Source organism: Hemiscyllium ocellatum, chromosome 1 (assembly GCF_020745735.1).
Source record: "Hemiscyllium ocellatum isolate sHemOce1 chromosome 1, sHemOce1.pat.X.cur, whole genome shotgun sequence".
NCBI classification, from domain to species: Eukaryota; Metazoa; Chordata; class Chondrichthyes; order Orectolobiformes; family Hemiscylliidae; genus Hemiscyllium; species Hemiscyllium ocellatum.
Window position 1 is genome coordinate 128,340,163 of NC_083401.1, and position 19,748 is coordinate 128,359,910.

The 19,748-nt window shown below is 38.8% G+C and overlaps 1 protein-coding gene across 5 annotated transcripts in view; it reads right to left on the reverse strand.

Moving 5' to 3' along the window:
• Positions 1–1,088: 1,088 nt before the first annotated feature.
• The window catches only part of lin54 (lin-54 DREAM MuvB core complex component), a 97,174-nt gene continuing 78,514 nt past the window's right edge, over positions 1,089–19,748 (reverse strand). For all 5 annotated transcript variants that reach the window (XM_060825762.1, XM_060825746.1, XM_060825760.1 and 2 more), the window contains exons 13-14: positions 12,662–12,864; positions 1,089–6,946 (exon numbers count right to left, since the gene is read on the reverse strand). In XM_060825762.1, coding sequence (XP_060681745.1) covers positions 6,745–6,946; positions 12,662–12,864 — 405 coding nt within the window. In that variant the 3' untranslated portion in view covers positions 1,089–6,744. The remainder of the gene's footprint in view (positions 6,947–12,661; positions 12,865–19,748) is intronic.

The following is a 19,748-nucleotide window of genomic DNA, read 5'->3' on the forward strand; positions in this document are numbered from 1 at the left end:
TTGTGAATTGATGGGACACTTTTAGAAGTGTGAGCAAATCACCCTATGTCTCCGCAAACAAGTGTAAATGTTTGTAAAAGGAGAAAAGCAGCATTCTGATCAGCGTAAGAAAATCATCTCAGCGAGTCCTACAAACTGTGGACCTCTGAACTGCTTTTCCATGTTTTCTTTTGTGTGTGTGTAAAGTTTATACGCAGGTTAGGGTTTTAACAAAGTAGAATGATAATGCCAATGGTTCATGATTGTTTACTTGTATCTAGATTACATTTACTTATCAAAATTTTTCTGTAAAGATTGCAAAGCATAAGTGCAATGTGGGGTTTTCAATCGTGTTAAAATGCTAGTAAGGCATATCCCAAAAGTGTGTCACATATTGGTTGTAGAAGAGGTAAACGGTTTTCTTCTCAGCATCAAGTTATGAGGTTTTCTATTACATAAGGATTTTTTTTACTCTATAGCATGGAGGCTCAATGCAATCCTAAAATCCATGCCTCAGTTGAAATGTTCTTCAGTTTAAAATATTGTGTAATGCATATCACAACATGCACCGGTTGCCCTTTAATTTACTACTGGAGGAGCTATATGCAGGTTATTCTTCTATCAGATGGAGATAAGCTAGAAATTCACCATAAAAACTAGTCTCTGGAAATTAGAGCAAGTTTGTCACCATCTATTATGATAAAAATTAGTTCCATACTTTTAAGTTTCTACTCAATTGCCTCTGGCATATTATGTCCATGGAGAAAGTGAGGACTGCAGATGCTGGAGATCAGAGTCAGAGTCAAAAAAGGAGAATTGATGTTTCGGGTATAACCTCTTTATCAGAACTATCACGATGAAGGGCTTATGCCCGAAACATCAATTCTCTTGCTCCTTGGATGCTGCCTGACCTACTGTGCTTTCCCAGCACCACAATTTTCTACCCATATTATGTCATTTTATCCAGTCATTTAAATTGTAGACAGGGAGGTTAAGAAATTCAGTTTTAAATGGTAAGATTACAAAACAAAATATTTGTTATGTTGCTAAAATCAAGACAAATGAGCAATAAAACAAGTAGCCAATTATACATTTTTATTATAAATGCAGCTATTTTTATATAAAATTCGCATAAGTACATTACAAAAATCAGTTTCTAATGAACAGAAGATAGAATTGAAATTAACACAATTAAAGCTTCAGATTCCATTTAAAAGGTAAAGTGGAAAATCATCAAGTACCTATTCACCCAATGAACCTTACAACAGGTGCTTAGCACCAGCAACATATTCTTATTCAGGTTTATTCTGACCACTGGTACAATTTTTTTCAGCTGAGCCAATTAAATCCTATTACTAGCATATTGATTATGTGGCTGCTGCTTTAAAAGCATATGCCAGTTATGATTAAATGATGTGATATTAATCAAATCGATTCAATCCTGATTTCTCTCCAAAAGTTATCAACTTCAAGAAACACAAAATTGAAAATGCTGCAGATCCCTTGAAAGTGGTTAGTATGAGTGAGACGGTTAATATGGTGATGATTCCCTTCAAGTGTGAGGAGTAATGAACATTGTGGAAGATAAAGAATTAGAAATCCCACAGTTGGGTGGTTAAAATCTCCACAGAAATTTGTGCTGAACAAATCTGACATTCACATAGAAATGATCAAGCAATGCAGCAGTCAGAAACCCTTCAAACAGCTGCATTTAAATATATCAGTTTCAGTATACTACATTATATATAAAAAGGTTTGTTAATCCACAAAGCAGCAGAGGGAAAGCAACACAAATGAAAATGTAATGGTCTTTTTTTTGCCATTATCAATCTGAAGCATAGATACCCTTTTGCAATTAGAAGCACCAGAGCACTGCAAACTCATACACTGTCACGAGCGCACAAAGTGTGCGTACAGAATGCAAAGTTTTCATCCCTAGCAGTAAATATCAAATGTTAAGAACAGAAATTAGAACATCCAGCTTCTCAGAACATTATGAACTGAAGTTAGTTTTCCTTGAAGTTCAGAGGCTGACGAACAGCTTGGCATCACAACGCCAGAACAATGTCAGGTTCAAGTGGTGTGAGACAACCTCAGTGTCGAGCAATGGCAATTTCTTTATTGCTCCACAGTCAAACTGTGACCTAATGTCATAGAGATAGTCACTCCTATAGTGCTGTGCATTGGAAGCAATATAGAAGTGACCAGATAACCTTTAAAAAGAAATATTCTTAATAATGATCAAAGTTCTTCTATCCCTTAATATTAGGAAGTTGTGCAATATAACAGCTCCTCCATATTTGTATTTTTATAGAAGTACTTCACACAACAGTCTTTGACACCCCTCTCTAGCAGTGCAATTAGTAACATTATCATGATTTGATCGGATTTGTTAGGACAAAAGCACATGCGCTATTAAAGTCAATACTTTTTAAAAAGGTATCTCAAAAATGATATAATGGAATAATTTTTATTAACTTGATTTATATTCTGGTATACCTTAAAAGGTTAATAATCACTAAAGGAGAAAGGCCATAATTTAGGTATAGGATGAAGAAAGTAGTTTTCAATTTCTTACTTATTATCAGTGAAATTCACAACAGGACTACAAAGGAGGACTTCTTTAATGTTGGGAATCCTGGAACTGGCCACACCTGCATGACCTTTGAAGTAAAGTTTACTATAAGGAACAATATCTTTCCTCCACATGCACCTGGCTCATGCACCAATCATGGTTAACCACTTCAGAGGAGTTTGCAATGCCATTATGAATGAGCTGTTGCAAGTTATTCTAGAACATGTTACTCCTCTTCTCCTCAAGGAGTCAGGAAGAGAGGGTGCTTGGTATTTCATTACAAAACTGAAGGTTGAAGCCCAAATCTGTATCTTGTCCACAGTGCCTATGTTATCATTGTTTTTTCAAAAAAATCCAACTAAGGCCCAGAAGCTAAATAGTAGACAATAAGTTTAACAAACTACTTCAGAGAGGGAGAATGAGAGTCCAAACTCAGTTGTTTTATGATTCATAGTCAGCTAAATGACATCCATAAAAGGAAACTGACAAAACCTTGCTTCTCAGAACATGTATGTTAAGCTTTTTGGTTGTTCCTTTGTCTAGAAAATAGTGTGCACAGATCAAAAGAATGAGAGAAAATTCAAAGACAAAGCAAACGAGGTTAAACCAGAAAACATCTTATCCAAATTTGTTGGGAAAGTATGACATCTTTTATTCCCCTGGATCATATACAGATTGCAAGTGCTAGGGTTACCTGCTCATCATGTCACAATGAAATGACACCATAAAATTGGTAGGAATTGCCCAAGTGCAGGTAAAGGATATTCTGTGGGGACAGCAACACAGCTGAGGAATTAAAACTTGGATCAGAGAGTGAAGAACACATGCCCACAATCCATTGTACCACATGCTAGTTATTCCAGTGTTATGCACCATCCCATCAACTGCAAAAATAAAACAAGTCTAGTCGCTACAAGACGTTTCTTCCTTTAAAGGTTACAGGTTATGTTTTAGCATATACAGTAGCGCCTCGACATACGAACGACCCCGTTCACGAACAAATCGATTTACGAACAGGATTGTACGTAAAATTTTGCTTCAACATACATATGAAGTTCAAGGTATGAACGCAAAAAGCCAGTGTGCGACCACATGGTTTCATTGTTCTGCTTTGCTACGCGTTTGTTGAATGCAAAAGCTCTCGGGCCCCGCGTGATCTCATTCAGTTCATCTTTGGCGCGTGCACTGTGAACAGCGTTCGTTGCTACGTCCAAGCATTCTTACGCTAACTGAACAATGGGAAAAATTGATTCAGTTCGCGAACTTTTCGGTTCGCGAACTGGGTCCCAGAACGAATTAAGTTCATAAGTCGAGGCGCTATTGTATACTTAAAAATTAAATTTGCTAATATTAATTATCTTGGTGTTGTTCTCTAAGCTCTCATTCTTTACTGATCACAAAATCAATCCCCAGAAATCAAAATTACATTAAGATGGGCCCCTTTACCAACATAAACTGCTCTTCAGAAGTAATTTGTGAAAGGAAGGGTTAAACAAAAAATGACAGCATTGTCAGTAAACTGTACTGAGAATCATGCATTTTGTCATGTCTAATCCTCTCAAGTAGTGAACAGTTACAGCACAAATACATTTGAGGAAGTCATATTAATAAGATCACAGACAATACCAAGGACAAATATTGCTTTACATTTAACTTGAAAGTGTATATCCTGAAGTATATATTTGAAATATCCAAACATGATGGCTGTTTTCTGGAGAGCTTACATAAATTGTCCATTCAAAGATTGATGCCCATTTATCTGGCTATCAATTTAAGTTGTCACAGGGTATTTAAATCACCTAAATTTAAAAAAGAAGTGACAAACCGTGTTATCTAAAGTTTTACAGCTTTCACAGGCTTCCCAGTTTGCATGAAATACAAATCTAAAATTGATTTAACATAAATAAAGTATACTTCTGCTTTCAAAGGTGACATAGAAGGCAATTAATCAATTTAATATTTGGGTTGTTACAAAAAGGTTCTTGCACTGTATTTGACGAGCTTGAAGAAAAAAAATATGTAAAATGTAGTACAGAAAAATCAGAGGAAAACACAAGACACCAGAAAGATATGGAACTGCATCTTCAAATTAAAACCAGTAAAACACCCACAGTGATATCCACACTATTTTCACAATCTACACACGTAATCTGAATTCCATTCAGATAACCAAAAGTACTTTTGTATACAATATTTAAATATACATAATACAGCTGCAGAAACTAAATAAACAGAATATATACAAATTAGTATAGCATTTCAATTCCTGGTACAGTAGAGAAAGACAACACTTTCCCCCCACCTCTTGAAACCTGATAAAGTACAAGCTTGAGAAACAACTTATCTACTAATATACATTTTATACATCATTACTCAGAATAATTAATCTAAGGCAGGTATGGACTGTAATCAAATACCCTGTTCTAACATTCTGTAAAAATACCTTTTTAAAAACATCCTTGTCGATCTGTATGTTAACAGGCTATTCCTCAAGTTATATGAAAATAGCAGTAATTAACAAAAAAGTTGAGAAGATTAGGACACTGTACACTGCTGGTACCAAATTTCACTAAGTTGACTATTAATTTTGATTCAAACAGGCAAACCTTCAACATGTCTTTCTACAGCAGAATTATGTAGTAATACTTTAGAAAACGTCTTTAAAATTTCAAATTAAAATAAGGGAAATAATCAGTTTTGCCTACATTTTTCAAAAACAGTTTTTAAAAAGTGTGCCTTGAATTTTTGCATATTGCACTGTCATTGCAAATGGACATGCTGACATATTCAAAGAGAAGCATTCACTTTCAGGCTTCTACCTCCATTCATTAATCATTGAAATGGTTATAGCAACTTTATTCAACAGAGCACACTTTACAAAAAGGTCGTGCAAATATGCTTTTATGTAAAAAAAAAGCTTACCCTAAAAATCGTGTGTTTTACACAATGTTAGGTGACCCTTGTGTGACAAGATTATATTTCTCTGAAGACTTTCTTTTGGAAAGATAAAAGTGATGACCGTTCTAGCATTTCTTTTCCTTTTCCTATTCTCTGTTCATAGCTGAGAATGTTTTTGGACCTCTGCCAATACTATTTCTACAAATCAAGGGGTAGCTCTTTATTGTTTTCCCCTTTCACAGGCAAATACCTGTACTTTGGTATGGCAGCTCACAAATAGCCAATAATAGGAGGGAGGGAAGGGAAGAGAGTGAGTGAGTGAGGTGGTATTGGAGAGCAAGGGAGACACACAAATGGACAACCTGCTACACCCTACACTGCAGTGCCAGCTTGTGATCTTAATTGGCAGTTTTGTTCAGAGGTGGAGAAAAAGTCAACAAAATGGTCAGAGGGTGAAAGTCAATGTTAATCAAATATACCAAGATACATGAATTTGCCATGTCTGATAAAGGGCAAAGCCATCAGTTGATCAAAGTGTTATAAAGCCAATAGTCCCTTCAGTACTAGCTCACAGCAAGTTAACTGATTTTCAAAGTGCTATGGACCAAATGACTCAATAATTAATGATGCATCTCATAAGGAGATACACATTTACATTAACACCAAGATGATATGTAATGCAAAAGCTTTTCAGCCACACAAAACCGTATTTCCATCCGCAGGTTCTGTTACATTTTTAATTATCATTATCAAAAACTTGATCTTCATAATGCTTTTGGAAAGTAATTTGAGGGTACCTTTAATTGTAGGTATAGTACTCAAATCTTCCACTATCAAATGCAGCGACAGAATGTACCACAAACTAACAAGACACTTTTCACCAAGGGATCAGAATGCCCAAAGTGTCAATAACATCCTGGGGAAAAGGTGGTCAACAAAGAGAAAGCAACCTTGCATAGAGGGATGGAAAATATATAAAATGTCACCACTAGCATGAAAACGGTGTCTTCTTCACAACGGTTTTGCATATTCACACACTGATTTTACATCATAAAATCTACTTACTCTGTATTCTAAGCATTAAGTTTAAAAAAGGCACCTCAGTTAGACAATGCACACAAAGTCTGCCAAAAAGGAATAATCTGACTTATTGAAAGTTCTTGCTAACCATACAGCTGTAAAATATCATGGTAAGCCCAAAACTTTTCAGATTTAATCTAGGAAAAAGCCATTAGCCGAGTTTTCACAGATGATTTTTCCTGTTCAGTTTCCACAGGACAGCAACTGGTGGATCAGCAACTCAGAGCACAAGTATCTCCTTTGGCTTTTCCTGCTGAGTTTATAATCTGCATTAAACAGCGCCCAAATTCTTCCAGGATCATGCGTTCCGTGACAGCTTTTGTCTGACTATTCTTCTCTGCCTCTTCAGCTTGTGCCAGAAGGCATTCACAAGTTGCTTCTGCCACTTCTTTTGTCACAAATGTGAATGGCAACCTGAAAAACAAAACACAAGAACAATGAACAAAATTTATTAAGTATGTATCAAATTCATAAAGGCTTACTACAAATATTTCTTAATTTACCTCAAAAGTATCTTAAACATGATGGTCCCTAAAGGATTAATTCTCGAGTGAAACTAGTATGAGGGGTTAATGATCAATTTGATTCTTGATCTAAATCAAGTAGGTTCATTCCATTATTAATTAATGGGTGAGAGTGTGTTGAAGCCAAATTAAACTTCAACAAATTAAACTTGGGAAAATTGCTGGAAAAGATTTTTAGGGTCACTATTTACTTGCGTTTGGAAAAATATGGTTTATTAGGAATAGTCAGCATGGTATCATGCAGGGGAGGCTGAGTCTCAAACATGAATTTCTTTGAGGAAATGACAATGATGATTGATGAGAGTATGGCAGTGGATGCTGTCCACATGGACTTTACTAAAGCATTTGACAAGATTCTTCATGGTAGACTAGTTCAGAACATTAAGTCACGAGATCCACAGTGAGTTGGTAAATTGGATACAAAATTGGCTTGGTTATAGATAACAGATGATAATTGTGTTTTTCTGACTCGAGTTTTGTTCGTAATGTATATAAGAATTATTTGGATAAAAATGTGGAGGTTTTGATTAGTAAGTTTGCAGACAACACAAAAATTAGGGGAGTCATAGAATCATATAGTTAAGAACAGGCCCTTTGGACCATCAAGTCAGTACCATCAGAAATATACTACCTACACTAGTCCCATTGCCTCAAATATTACAATACTTCAAATGCTCAGAGTACGTTTTAAACATAGTGAGAGTCCCTGCCTCATTATCCTCCCAGGCAGTGCATTTCAGACCTCCCCAACATCTCTGGGTAAAAAAGGCTTTCCTCAAATTGCTTCTAAACTTACTTTACACTTTAGTATTGTGCTCAATTGTTACTAACCCTTCGACCAAAGGGAACAGCTGCTCTCTATGCACCCTATCCATGCCCCTCATAATCTTGTACATCTTTATCAGGACACCGTCAACATTCTCTGCTCCAAACAAAACAACCCAAGATTATTCATACTCTCTTTATAGTTGCAATGCTCCATCCCAGGAGACATCCTGGTGAATACACTTGGCACCCCCTGCAGTGCGATCACATCCTTCCCATAGTGAGGTGACCAGAATTGCACACAATTTTTCATCTGTGATCTAAACCAAGTTCTGTACAGCTTCAATGTGATCTCCCTGCTCATATAATCTATGCCATGACTGATAAAGGCAAGTATCCTCTATATTTTAAACTGAATTAATAACCTCTCCTGCTACCTTTAAGGATCTATGGTAAAGCACTCCAAGATCCCTGTATTCCTGAGCTTCCTAGTGTCTTACTATTCGAGTACTATTTTGTCTTGTTCCTACTTCCAAATACTTAGAGTTAAATTTCACTTACCACTGATTTGCTCAGCTGACCAATCGTTTATATCCTCCCATAATCTAATACAAGCCTGCCCTCCCTGTCAACAACCCAGTTAAACGTTTGCAAATATCACCTCTCCCACATTCTCATCTACATCATTTACAAATGTCACAAACAATCAAGGCAGCTTTGCAGCATGCTACAGCACACCAGCTCCAGACAAAAACAGTCTCCTACCACCACCCTCTGTCTCCTGTCACTAAGACAACTTGGAATCTATCTTGCTAAGTTATCCTATATCCTATGAACTTCTACCTTCTTTCAGTTTGCCATGTGGGACCTTGTCAAAGGCCTTGCTGACGTACATATAACTGCATCAACTGCCCTACCATCATCCAAACACTTGGTGACTCTATGACTAACTGTATCCCAGAACATTGTGGGAAGTTAGGAAGGGAATTGCAGGGTCTCCAGCAGAAATACTTATAATATTTAAAACCATAGGTGAAGTACCAGAAGGTGGCTAACGTTGTGCCATTGCTTAAAAAAGGCTGTAAGAAGAAGCCTGGAAACTACAGACCTGAGAGTCTGAACATCAGTGGTAGCTAAGTTGTTGGAGGTGATACTGGAAGATAGGATTTACATGGAGAGCTAAGGATTGATTAGGGATAATGGAGGTGGTGCTGGTGTTGGCCTGGAGTAGACAAGTTAAAACAAAAATCACATAACACCAGCTTAGGGACAGTCAGTATAGTCTTGTAAGAGGAAAATCATATCTCAAACTTGATTGAGATTTTTTAAAATAAAGAGCGGCAGACGTTGTTTACTTGGACTTGAGCAAAGCCTTTCACAAGGGTCTGCATGGTAGACTGACTAATAAAGTTCGACTAAATGGTATTTGGGGTGGGCTTACCAATTGGATACAAATTTGGCTTGATGTTCGGAGACAGACGGTGATGGTGCAGGGTTGTTTTTCAGACGGGAGGCTTGTGACCAGATCAGTACTGGTCCACTTCTGTTTGTCATTTATAAAACAATATGGATGAGCGTATAGGAGGCATGGTTAGTAAGTTTGCAGATAGCAGCAAAATTGGTGATATAGTGAACAGCATAGAAGGTTTTCAAAGATTACAAAGAGATCTTGGTCAACTGGGTCAATGGGCTGAGGAGTACCAGATGGAATTTAATTTGAATAAATGTGAGGTGTTGCATTTTGGAATACAAACAAGGACAGATTTTATAGACAGGAAAGGCTGGTGTTTTTATCCCCAGAACACAGGAGGTTGAGGGGTGACCTAATTGAGGCTCATAATATGATGAAGGGCATAGATGAAAAGGTGAATGGCCAGGGCTCCCTGCCCAGGATGGAGGAGTTCAAAATTAGGGGTCATATTTTTAAGTTGAGAGGAGAAAGATTAAAAAAAGGTAAGGGACAACTTTTTCTAAAAAAACAGTGTGGTTCATATGTGGAATGAACTGCTAGGAAATGCATGTAGAGTTATAACAATTAAAAAGACATTTGATAAGTACATGTACAGGAAAGGTTTAGCGGGATATGGGACTAGTTTAGTTTGGGGATATTGTTGACATGGATTAGTTGGACCGAAGGGTCTGCTTCTATGCTATGTGACTATGATCTCCTCAGAAAATCTCATCAGATTTGTTAGACATGGTCTCCCTCTGACAGAGCCATGCTGACTGTCCCGAAACAAATCTTGCCTCTCTAAATGGAGAATTCCAGTTATTCCTAACTGTTAACTTTTTTTTCCTTCATATTCCATGTGCGTGCGAGGGGGTATGCATGCATGTAGGGGGTGTGTGCACGTGCCTGTGTATGCATACATGCACGCATATGCACTCATGTGTGTGTGTATGCGTGCGTGTGTGTGTGTGTGTGGTGACAATCATCCCTTGGTTTTGAATAAAGCATGCATCTGTTTTAACCCTAACTAGTTGCTGCAGGTCATTATAGGTTGACCTTTATCAACAGAAACAGGGAAATAAATATGGATGAAGAGAATAAGAAAAAAATCAGATCCTCTCTCCCATTTGTCTGCAACACAGGACCTTTTTAACACCACAAGAACAAAATATATTTTATCTTCTGCAAAATATATCAATACAATAGTTTGCATTAATACAATGTTTTCAATATCTGAAATGTTCTAAGCCCATCAGACGGAGCAATGGACTGAGAAGTGGCAGATGGAGTTTAACTTAGAAAAATGCAAGGTGCTGCATTTTGGGAAAGCAAATCTTAGCAGGACTTATACACTTAATGGTACAGTCCTAGGGAGTGTTCCTGAACAAAGAGACCTTGGAATGCAGGTTCATAGCTCGTTTAAAGCAGAGTCGCACGTAGATAGGATAGTGAAGGCAGCATTTGGTATACTTTCCTTTATTGGTCAGAGTACTAAAGTACAGGAGTTGAGAGGTCATGTTGCAGCTGTACAGGACATTGGTTAGGCCACTATTGGAATATTGCATGCATTAAGTGGGCGGCACGGTGGCACAGTGGTTAGCACTGCTGCCTCACAGCGCCTGAGACCCGGGTTCATTTCCCGACTCAGGCGACTGACTGTGTGGAGTTTGCACGTTCTCCCTGTGTCTGCGTGGGTTTCCTCCGGGTGCTCCGGTTTCCTCCCACAGTCCAAAGATGTGCGGGTCAGGTGAATTTGCCATGCTAAATTGCCCGTAGTGTTAGGTCAGGGGTAAATGTAGGGGTATGGGTGGGTTGCGCTTCGGCGGGTCGGTGTGGACTTGTTGGGCCGAAGGGCCTGTTTCCACACTAAGTAATCTAAAGTAATCTAATCTAATTCTGGTCTCCTTCCTATCGGAAGGATGTTGTGATACCTGAAAGGGTTCAGAAAAGATTCACAAGGTTGTTGCCAGGATTGGTGGATTTGAGCTATAGGGAGAGTTTGAATAGGCTCAGGCTGTTTTCCCTGGACCGTTAGAGGCTGAGGGGTGACCTTATGGTGGTTTATAAAATCATGAGGGGCATGGATAGGATAAATAGACTAAGTCTTTTCCCTGGGGTGGGGGAGTACATAACTAGAGGGCATAGATTTAGGGTGAGGGGGGAAAGATTTAAGAGAGACCTAAGGGGCAACTGTTTCACGCACAGAGTGGTACGTGTATGGAATGAGCTGCCAGAAGTGGTGGAGGTTAGTATAATTACAACATTTAAAAGGCATCTGGATGGGTATATGAATAGGCCAGGTGCTGGCAGGTGGGACTCAATTGGGTTGGGATATCTGGTCAGCATGGATGAGTTGGACCGAAGGGTCTGTTTCCATGCTATACATTTCTATGACTCTTCAGAGAGTTAACCAATAAATGGACATCAAGCTCAAGGCAGGAGATTTCAGGACCATTGAATTAAATCATGAACAAATGGCAAGATTTATGGAAGATCTGAAGGGATTAGGGCAGAGTCCATCAGCGTGCTGACGTTGAGTTGGTCAAGGGGGAGGGTTGAGCACCTCAGCTCTGCATGACGTTCCTAAGGGCAGTGTGCATTTAAAAATAACAGGGCAAAGGATAGGTCATTCAGAGAGAATCTGCATGCAACACTCTGGGGGCAGGAGACACAATGATCAGTAGGTAAGGGTGGAATCAATGGACAATGGAGGAAGACAATGGCTGTGCTCAAGGAAGTTGAAGGAGGTCAATGTATTGGCATAAAGAATGCTATCCAATGCTGAATAAGGTCTTTTCCATGATGTGGTCAGGATAGAAACCTCACAGAAAAGATTCTGTCATAGAATTGTTAAAAGATAGACAGTTTTGAGACATGACAACACATCCAAAAACACAGCAAAGGGCTGTTGCAGATCAATCAGTAACCTGCAAGTAAAGCACTGAAGATATTTTGAAGTAGGGAGTGACAATGGCAGGTTTGAAAGGGGAGGGAGATCGAACAGAAGTAGCGAGAACAAGTTATGATAGCCCCTACATCTGAAACAGAAACCTATCAGTTAAAATAGTTGCAAGTATTAAGATGAATTATGGGGAGATCAAGTGTGCTATGCAAAAATACTAAAAAACCTATAACTTCAAATTAAACAGACTTGAAACAATTCTGAAAACAACAAATGCTGGAGATCAGTGGGTCAGACAGCATCCACAGACAGAGAGACAGCAAGCTCCATCGATGCAGTCTGACCTGCTGTGACCACTAGCATTTGTTGTTTTCAGTACAGATTCCAGCATCTGCAGTAATTTGCTCCTACAACCTTGAAATAATGGTATTTTTAGCTTGTCTAAAATCTGATCTGGATACAAGTTTTGGAATCAGTGAATGACCTACTTTCCCCCTCCACTTGTAACTGCTGGCATTGTTCTGGTCAGTAGGTCAGATATTTGTGATGAAAGCTTTGTTTTTGCAGCCGTCTGTTGCTGGACACGCACTTCTGCAGCATCTGCCAAATGCATGAGGGTCTTCCGCTCAGGGCTTTCCTCAAAGTTTTTACAGCCAATACATTTACATATCGATGAACACATTATCTTTGCCTGAGAAGCAACAACATAAAGGAAAAACATTAGATTTCAATGTCATGTATTTCAGTCAATCATCATCTGTAGCTGGCAATTGTTTTATGTTTTCAATGAGCTGAATCATTTTGATAAAATAATGTTGCACTTCTCTAAAACAAAGGGCACGATAAGCAGAACTGTCAAATTTTCATTTAAAGGTCTACCAAATATTGAAATGCTGAGAAGACTTCAAGAAAACTCATTCCATGCACTATTACTTTAAATCAGAACCGTAAAGAGTAATGTGCTCAAGCTAATCCATTAGTTTGTCATAAACCACTCTTAGGATTATACCAGTTGTTATGTGAGTTCAATTCCAGGGCCAATCTCCACTCGCCTGAGGTGTGGTGACACTTAGGTTAAACCACCACAAGTTCTCTCTCCATCTAATAAGAGTAACCCTATGCTCTGAAAGACCATATTGACTTCACTGTTCCACAACTGATTTTTCCATTCCCATCATTGCAACATTGAGAAATGACAGACTACTCAGAGAAAAGATGTACAGATTCCATATAAATTAAACGACCTAACCTCTCCAACATTTATTTTGTAAGGTTAAACGTAGTTTTTAATTCACTCATATAAATGCTTTCTTTTTGCAGTTTACTGCTGTAAATTGTAGTCAAGAGTTTTACCAAAGGGAGTTCAATGTTAGTCTTACAAAGGCCGAGGAGGAGGATTCTTTTATCAAAATCTTATGAGATTTTTAGGCAGCAGAGGATCGGGTGTCTGTCATATAGTACTTACACATTATCTTTTCAGCAATGGGCAGTAGTAAAAGAAAATTCACAAGTGAATACAGGCAGTAGATCCAATGTAATATGTTACATGCCCCCAAAGCTTTGCCCACAAGACAGAACACTGAGGCAAGAACAGCCCAAATTTTCAAAAAGGCTAAAAGGCACAGATGCAAACATCCTTCTTGGTAGAGACGGAGAGCACAGGAAAAATGGAGAAACATTCAGTTAACAAGTAACTAGTTAGACATGAATTTAGGTGAAACATTATCCCATAAAGAAGTAAACTTATGAAACAGACTGAGCAAAAAGACCTCCATACTGTGTTCATGAATTCCTTCATTGGAAGTGTTGGTTTTGGATCAAGATTATGTTCCTAACAAAATGAATAGACTCAAAGGATTAAATACTTCACCAGTCACAACATTTTCCTCTAAATTATCATGCTAATTACCATCTACAAATGTTTTCAGCACAATTGCACTGACATGTTAGCTTTGAAATTTGCAATTGGGTGGCAGGATCTGGTCTCTTACTGAAGCCCGTTTCCCACCTAGCACCCATTATTTGTTATGGAATGAGTGAAGCCTCTCTTCCAATTCCTCCAGTATCTTTTGAATGGAGCACTTCATCTCTTTCTACTCATCACCATTTTAAAATTCTCAATGACTACTGATCCTACCAGACAAAGAGTCAAATGTCTCAGAAACAGACCCATAAATCTAACTCATATGCACCGGCCAGATCCCAATCTGACCTAATGCCATTTGCTGCAATTGGATCCATGTCCCTCTAAATCTTTTCTAGTCATGTACCCATCCAGATGTCTTTTAAATGTTGCAATTGTACCATCCTCTACCACTACCTCCAGCAGCTTGTTCCATGTCTACACCAACCTTTGCATCAAAAATTAACCCCCTCAGGTTCTTTTTAATTTTTTCCCCTCTCACTTTAAACCTATGCCCTGTAGTCGTGCCAATTGTTGTGTGCTGCTATCCCTTTTCAAATTAACCTTATCCTCAATTTTCTTTCACAGCTTTTATGTCTTCTTTCTTCTAAATGTATTTCTCTCCTATTCTCAGTACCTAACATCTACTGTCATAAAACTCTACTTGTGCTATCCACAGCCAACCTCTCATCTTTGCCATTGTCTATCATTGCTTCCATGGTCATTTCTCGCCAGTACTGTGTGCATATCACAGATCCTTATCTTTAAAAACTTTCTGTCCTCTCGTAATAGCTTCTTATTTTTGACTTGGTGTTCATTTTATCTCTTCAACAAATGGGTTTATATTTTCTTGTGGAGGCACAATATAATTAAATTGAAATTGTTGCTGAGCTGGCGGGACTTGGAGATAGGCAAGTACAGTATGTGGAAAGCAACTATCCAGGGTTATACTGTTGTAAAGTGGGAACAGACACTTTAGTGATGCAATATTACCTATGAGAATCCAGAATTCATTGTGCTAAAGTTCTCACAAAAGGTTGTGAAAGTGGGATAGAGTCATCAGCAGACCATGATCTACATTCAGACTTTTACAAGATCCAAGCAATTTGGTTTATTGCTGCATTTGTTTCAAGTCTCTCTCGTAATGTTGCAGTCCACTTTTCTTACAATACTCGAAGTGCAAAGCATTGCTGCTACAGCATTGGAATATAACCCAACCACGTCAAAACATTAATTTGTTTGGGATGGATTAAGTTATTATTATTATTCATTTGTGGGAAATGGCCATCATTGGCAAGGCCAGCATTTGTTCCACTTTGCTAAATGCCCCTGGACTACATGGTAGAGGGCAGTTAAGAGTCAATCACATTGCTGGAGATCTAGAGTCACAGAGACCAGATCAGGCAGGAGCAGATTTCTTCCCCAAAAGGTGATTAATGAGCCAGATGATGATAGTTGTCATAGTCACCATTTCAAAGATCAGCTTTATATTCAAAATTTGTTAATTTTTATGGAATTCAAATTCTAACAGTAATGGTACGATGAAAATTCCACCTCCAAAGCATTAGCCTAAGCATCTGGATTATTAGTCCAGTGGTATTATCATCACCTCTCCCAATTGTGGAATTGAAACAAAGCAAAAATTCTTCCCAAAGTAAAAACAGAACACAACAATAAAGGTGCTCAGTCAAATGAATTGATTTAGAAGATATCAAGCCAGAAAAGTTTGGAGAATCAAAGTTAGCCACTCACTAATACAACAAAAAAGGGTTGGATTTATGTGACTCTGCAAAATAACAGATGAAATTTAATGCAAATAATTGTAAAGTGCCACTCGCTCAACTTGCCCAAACAATGGAATAAAACAAACAAAACTACTAACCAAAACAGCCAAACAGAAAGTTATACAAGTTTTATCGCTCACTGGCAATGTTGCACCTGGAGATCGTTCAGGTCAAGAAAACTAAGCCACCCCATAGGAAATGCAAAGACCACCTGCCAGGCAGATGCCTAGAATGAAAAGCTTACACTTTTGGACAAGAAAGGAGATGTTAACATTTCAACTCGGAAAGGAGGTTCATAGATTATGTATCCCTTGCAGTGCTATAATGAAAGGATTTTCAGTATCTTGAGACAGTGAAAGTGCAATGATAGAGTTCAAAGTCAAATTGATATATAAATTTTAATGTGGGGGGTGTTCTCATGACCAGTTTTTTCTTTTAACAAAAGTGCTAGCAGTAATGGGTGATGCAGTCCAGTTGTGGTAAATTGTTGCAATGCCCCTTGTATATGGCACATACTGCTAACACAGCGTACCACAGGCAGAGAATATGCATGTTTAAGGTGGTGGATGGGTTGTCCAGGCTACTTTGTCCAGGGTGGTGTTGAATTTCCTGAGTGTTTTGGGAGCTGTTCTCATCTAAGCAAAATTCCTTTACAAATCTGACTTGTGCTTTGTGGAGTCAGGAGGTGAGGTACTTGCTGTAGAATTTTCAGCCTCTGGCACACTTTTGTAGCCAGAGCATTTACATAGCTTGTCCAAATAAAGTTTATGGTCCAGGATATTGATGCTGGGATATTCAGTAAAGGTGTCAGATAATCAAAGGGTGATGGCAAGATTCTCTCTTGCTGCAGATAGTCATTGCTTGGCACTTGTATGACACAGGTGTCTTGTTATTACCAGTCCAAACCTGAATTTTGTCATGTACCTGCTACTTGCAGCCATGGACTGCTTCTTGGGATGATGACAAGACTGACACAAGAAGCCAAACTAGATCAGTTAGGACTATATTCACTGAAGTTCAGAAGAATGAGAGAGGATCTCATATAAACCAATAAAATTCCAACAGGACAAGACAGGGTAAACTCAGGAAGGACGTTCCCACTAACAGGGAAGTCCTGAACCAGCGGACACAGTCTAAAGATATGGGGTAGGTGATTTAGGACTAAAATGATAATATTTTTCACCCTGACAGCAATAAGTCTATGGAATTCTCTGCCATAGAGAACAGTGGAGGCCAAAGCACTGAATACTTTCAAGTTGGAGACAGATATAGTTTTTAGGATTAAAGGAATCAATGGGTACGAAGTGAATGCAGAAACAGAGTCCCGAGTGGAATGATCAGCCATTATCATACTGAATGGCAAAACAGGCTTGAAAGATGGAGTAACTTACTCATTTTTCATGATGTTTTGGTATCTTTCATTTAATGTCTCCTGCCTTTCACCCTATCACAGAAATTGTTTATTTCTCACTGCTTCACTAACCCTCCATTCCAGCTACTTTGAAGCTATTACATTTCTAACTGTTTCCCAGTTTTGAAAATAAGGGACCTGATACATTTAACTGGTTCTCTCTCCACAGATACTATCAGCCATTTTCTGTTTTAATTTCAGTATCTATGGAGACGGCATTGAATGTCGTACGATCATGAGAAACATCCCTAATCATGACATGAGGGAGGCTATTGATGAAGCACCTGAAGGTATTTGAGGAATTCCTGTAGTGATGAGCTGGGCTGAGGTGACTGACTTCCATGAAACACAATCTCCTCCTTTAGTGCCCACATGAACCCAACCAGTGGGTTGACTCAAATAATTCAATTTTGCTTGAAGTTTTTAGATTAGATTAGACTTACAGTGTGGAAACAGGCCCTTCGGCCCAACAAGTCCACACCGACCCGCCGAAGCGAAACCCACCCATGCCCCTACATTACCCCTTACCTAACACTACGGGCAATTTAGCATGGCCAATTCACCTGACCCGCACATCTTTGGACTGTGGGAGGAAACCGGAGCACCCGGAGGAAACCCACGCAGACACGGGGAGAACGTGCAAACTCCACACAGTCAGTCGCCTGAGTCGGGAATTGAACCCGGGTCTTCAGACGCTGTGAGGCAGCAGTGCTAACCACTGTGCCACCGTGCCGCCCAAGTTATTGATACCACTCCTGATCAAAATGTACCTTGATGTCAAGAACTGTAACTTTCACCTCTGGAATTTAGTTGGGTTTTTTCCCCAGTGTTTGGACAAAAGCTGTCATGAGGTTTGATGAAGAACACTCTTGGCAGACCCCAAACTGAAAATCAATAAGTGAGCAGGTTATCACTCAGTAAAGTGCTTCTTGATTGCACACTCAGTGTTATCTCTCATTATCGAGCACAGGAATAGGGATGTGTTGTTACCATGTATATAGGACCTTGGTGAGACCACCTACAGTGTGCCGTTTTGGTCTCCTTTCCTCAAGGGAGCACAGCAAAGGTTTACCAGGCTGATTCCAGAGATGGCAGGACTAACTTATTAGGAGAGATTGACCAGGTTAGGATTATTTTCATTGGAATTCAGGTGAATAGTGTGGGTGGGTGGGGGGGGGTGGAGGATTTCAAAGACTTACAAATTTGTAACAGATAGGGAGGATGTTCCCAGTGGTGGGTGTGTCCAGAAGCAGGATCACAGTCTGAAGATTTGGGGTAGACCATTTAAGATGATGAGGAGACATTTCTTCACCCAAAGCATGGTGAGGAATTAATTACCATAGGAAGTAGTTGATGTCAAAATATTGAATGTATTCAAGAGGCAGCAAGGGACAAATGGCATCAAAGGTTATGGGCAGGAGGGCAGGGAACAGCAGGATTAGGCTATTGAGTTGGACAAGATGAATGGTGGAGTAGGCTTGAAGAGCTGAGTGGTCTCCTGCTACTCCTATGTTCTATGCTGATGCTGCAAAGTAAACAGATAAGGTGATTGGAGACATGTAGAAATGTGTCAGACATGACTGAAAAAGGCATTCATGTACACTAAAGGAATAGAAAAAGCTAAATCTGGACTACCATTTCAAATTAAACAGAGTTTGTTCAAACTATTGAAAAGTAAATTTAAGACTGATAACAGGAAGTTTCTCACATGCAAAACAAACCAATATTTGTGATGGACTTAAAAAAAAACCCAAGAACTGCAGATTCTGCAAGTCAAAGACAAATTAGAGATCGCTAGAAAAACAGCATCTGTGGAGAGAAAACAGAATTAATGTTTTGGATCCAGTGACCCTTCTTCAGAACTGAAGAACAAAACACAGTTCCTGCCAGACCGACTGAGTTTTACCAGCAATTTCTATTTTTGATGCTTGTAATAGACTGTCTGGTAAACTGGAAACGAAAACCTGAAAATTAAATCTAAAACAGAATAATAGAGGTGGGGAAAATGTGCAGTTTTTTCTGGCTGGCTAGATTAAGATTTAAAATAGCCTGCTCGCTGAGATACTGGCATTCCTGCTCCTGGGAAATATCAATTAGCTCATAGACGGATAGTTATTTTGAACGGTGAACTTGAAAGCTACAGAATTCTGTGAATTTCAACATCTGTGTCTTCAATAAAGATGGGGCTGGAATTTTAGGAGCAGGCCTTTCTTGCAGTAATAATGGTATAATGATAATTGGCAGTTATCCTGAAAGCTATAATTACTTGAGATAAGTTTGCATCCAAATGGTAACTTCAGCTGGCAGGAACTTCAAAAGCATAGCATAAATGTTTCTATTTGTGGGGTAGTACATTTGAATTTTCAAATTCATTTGATCAGGTTCCATACAAGAAGTCATTACTCATCAATTCTGTATGACTGATTCCTTTTTCTGAAGCTTTGAGTTTTCAAGCACCCAGTCAGGTGTGACATCTT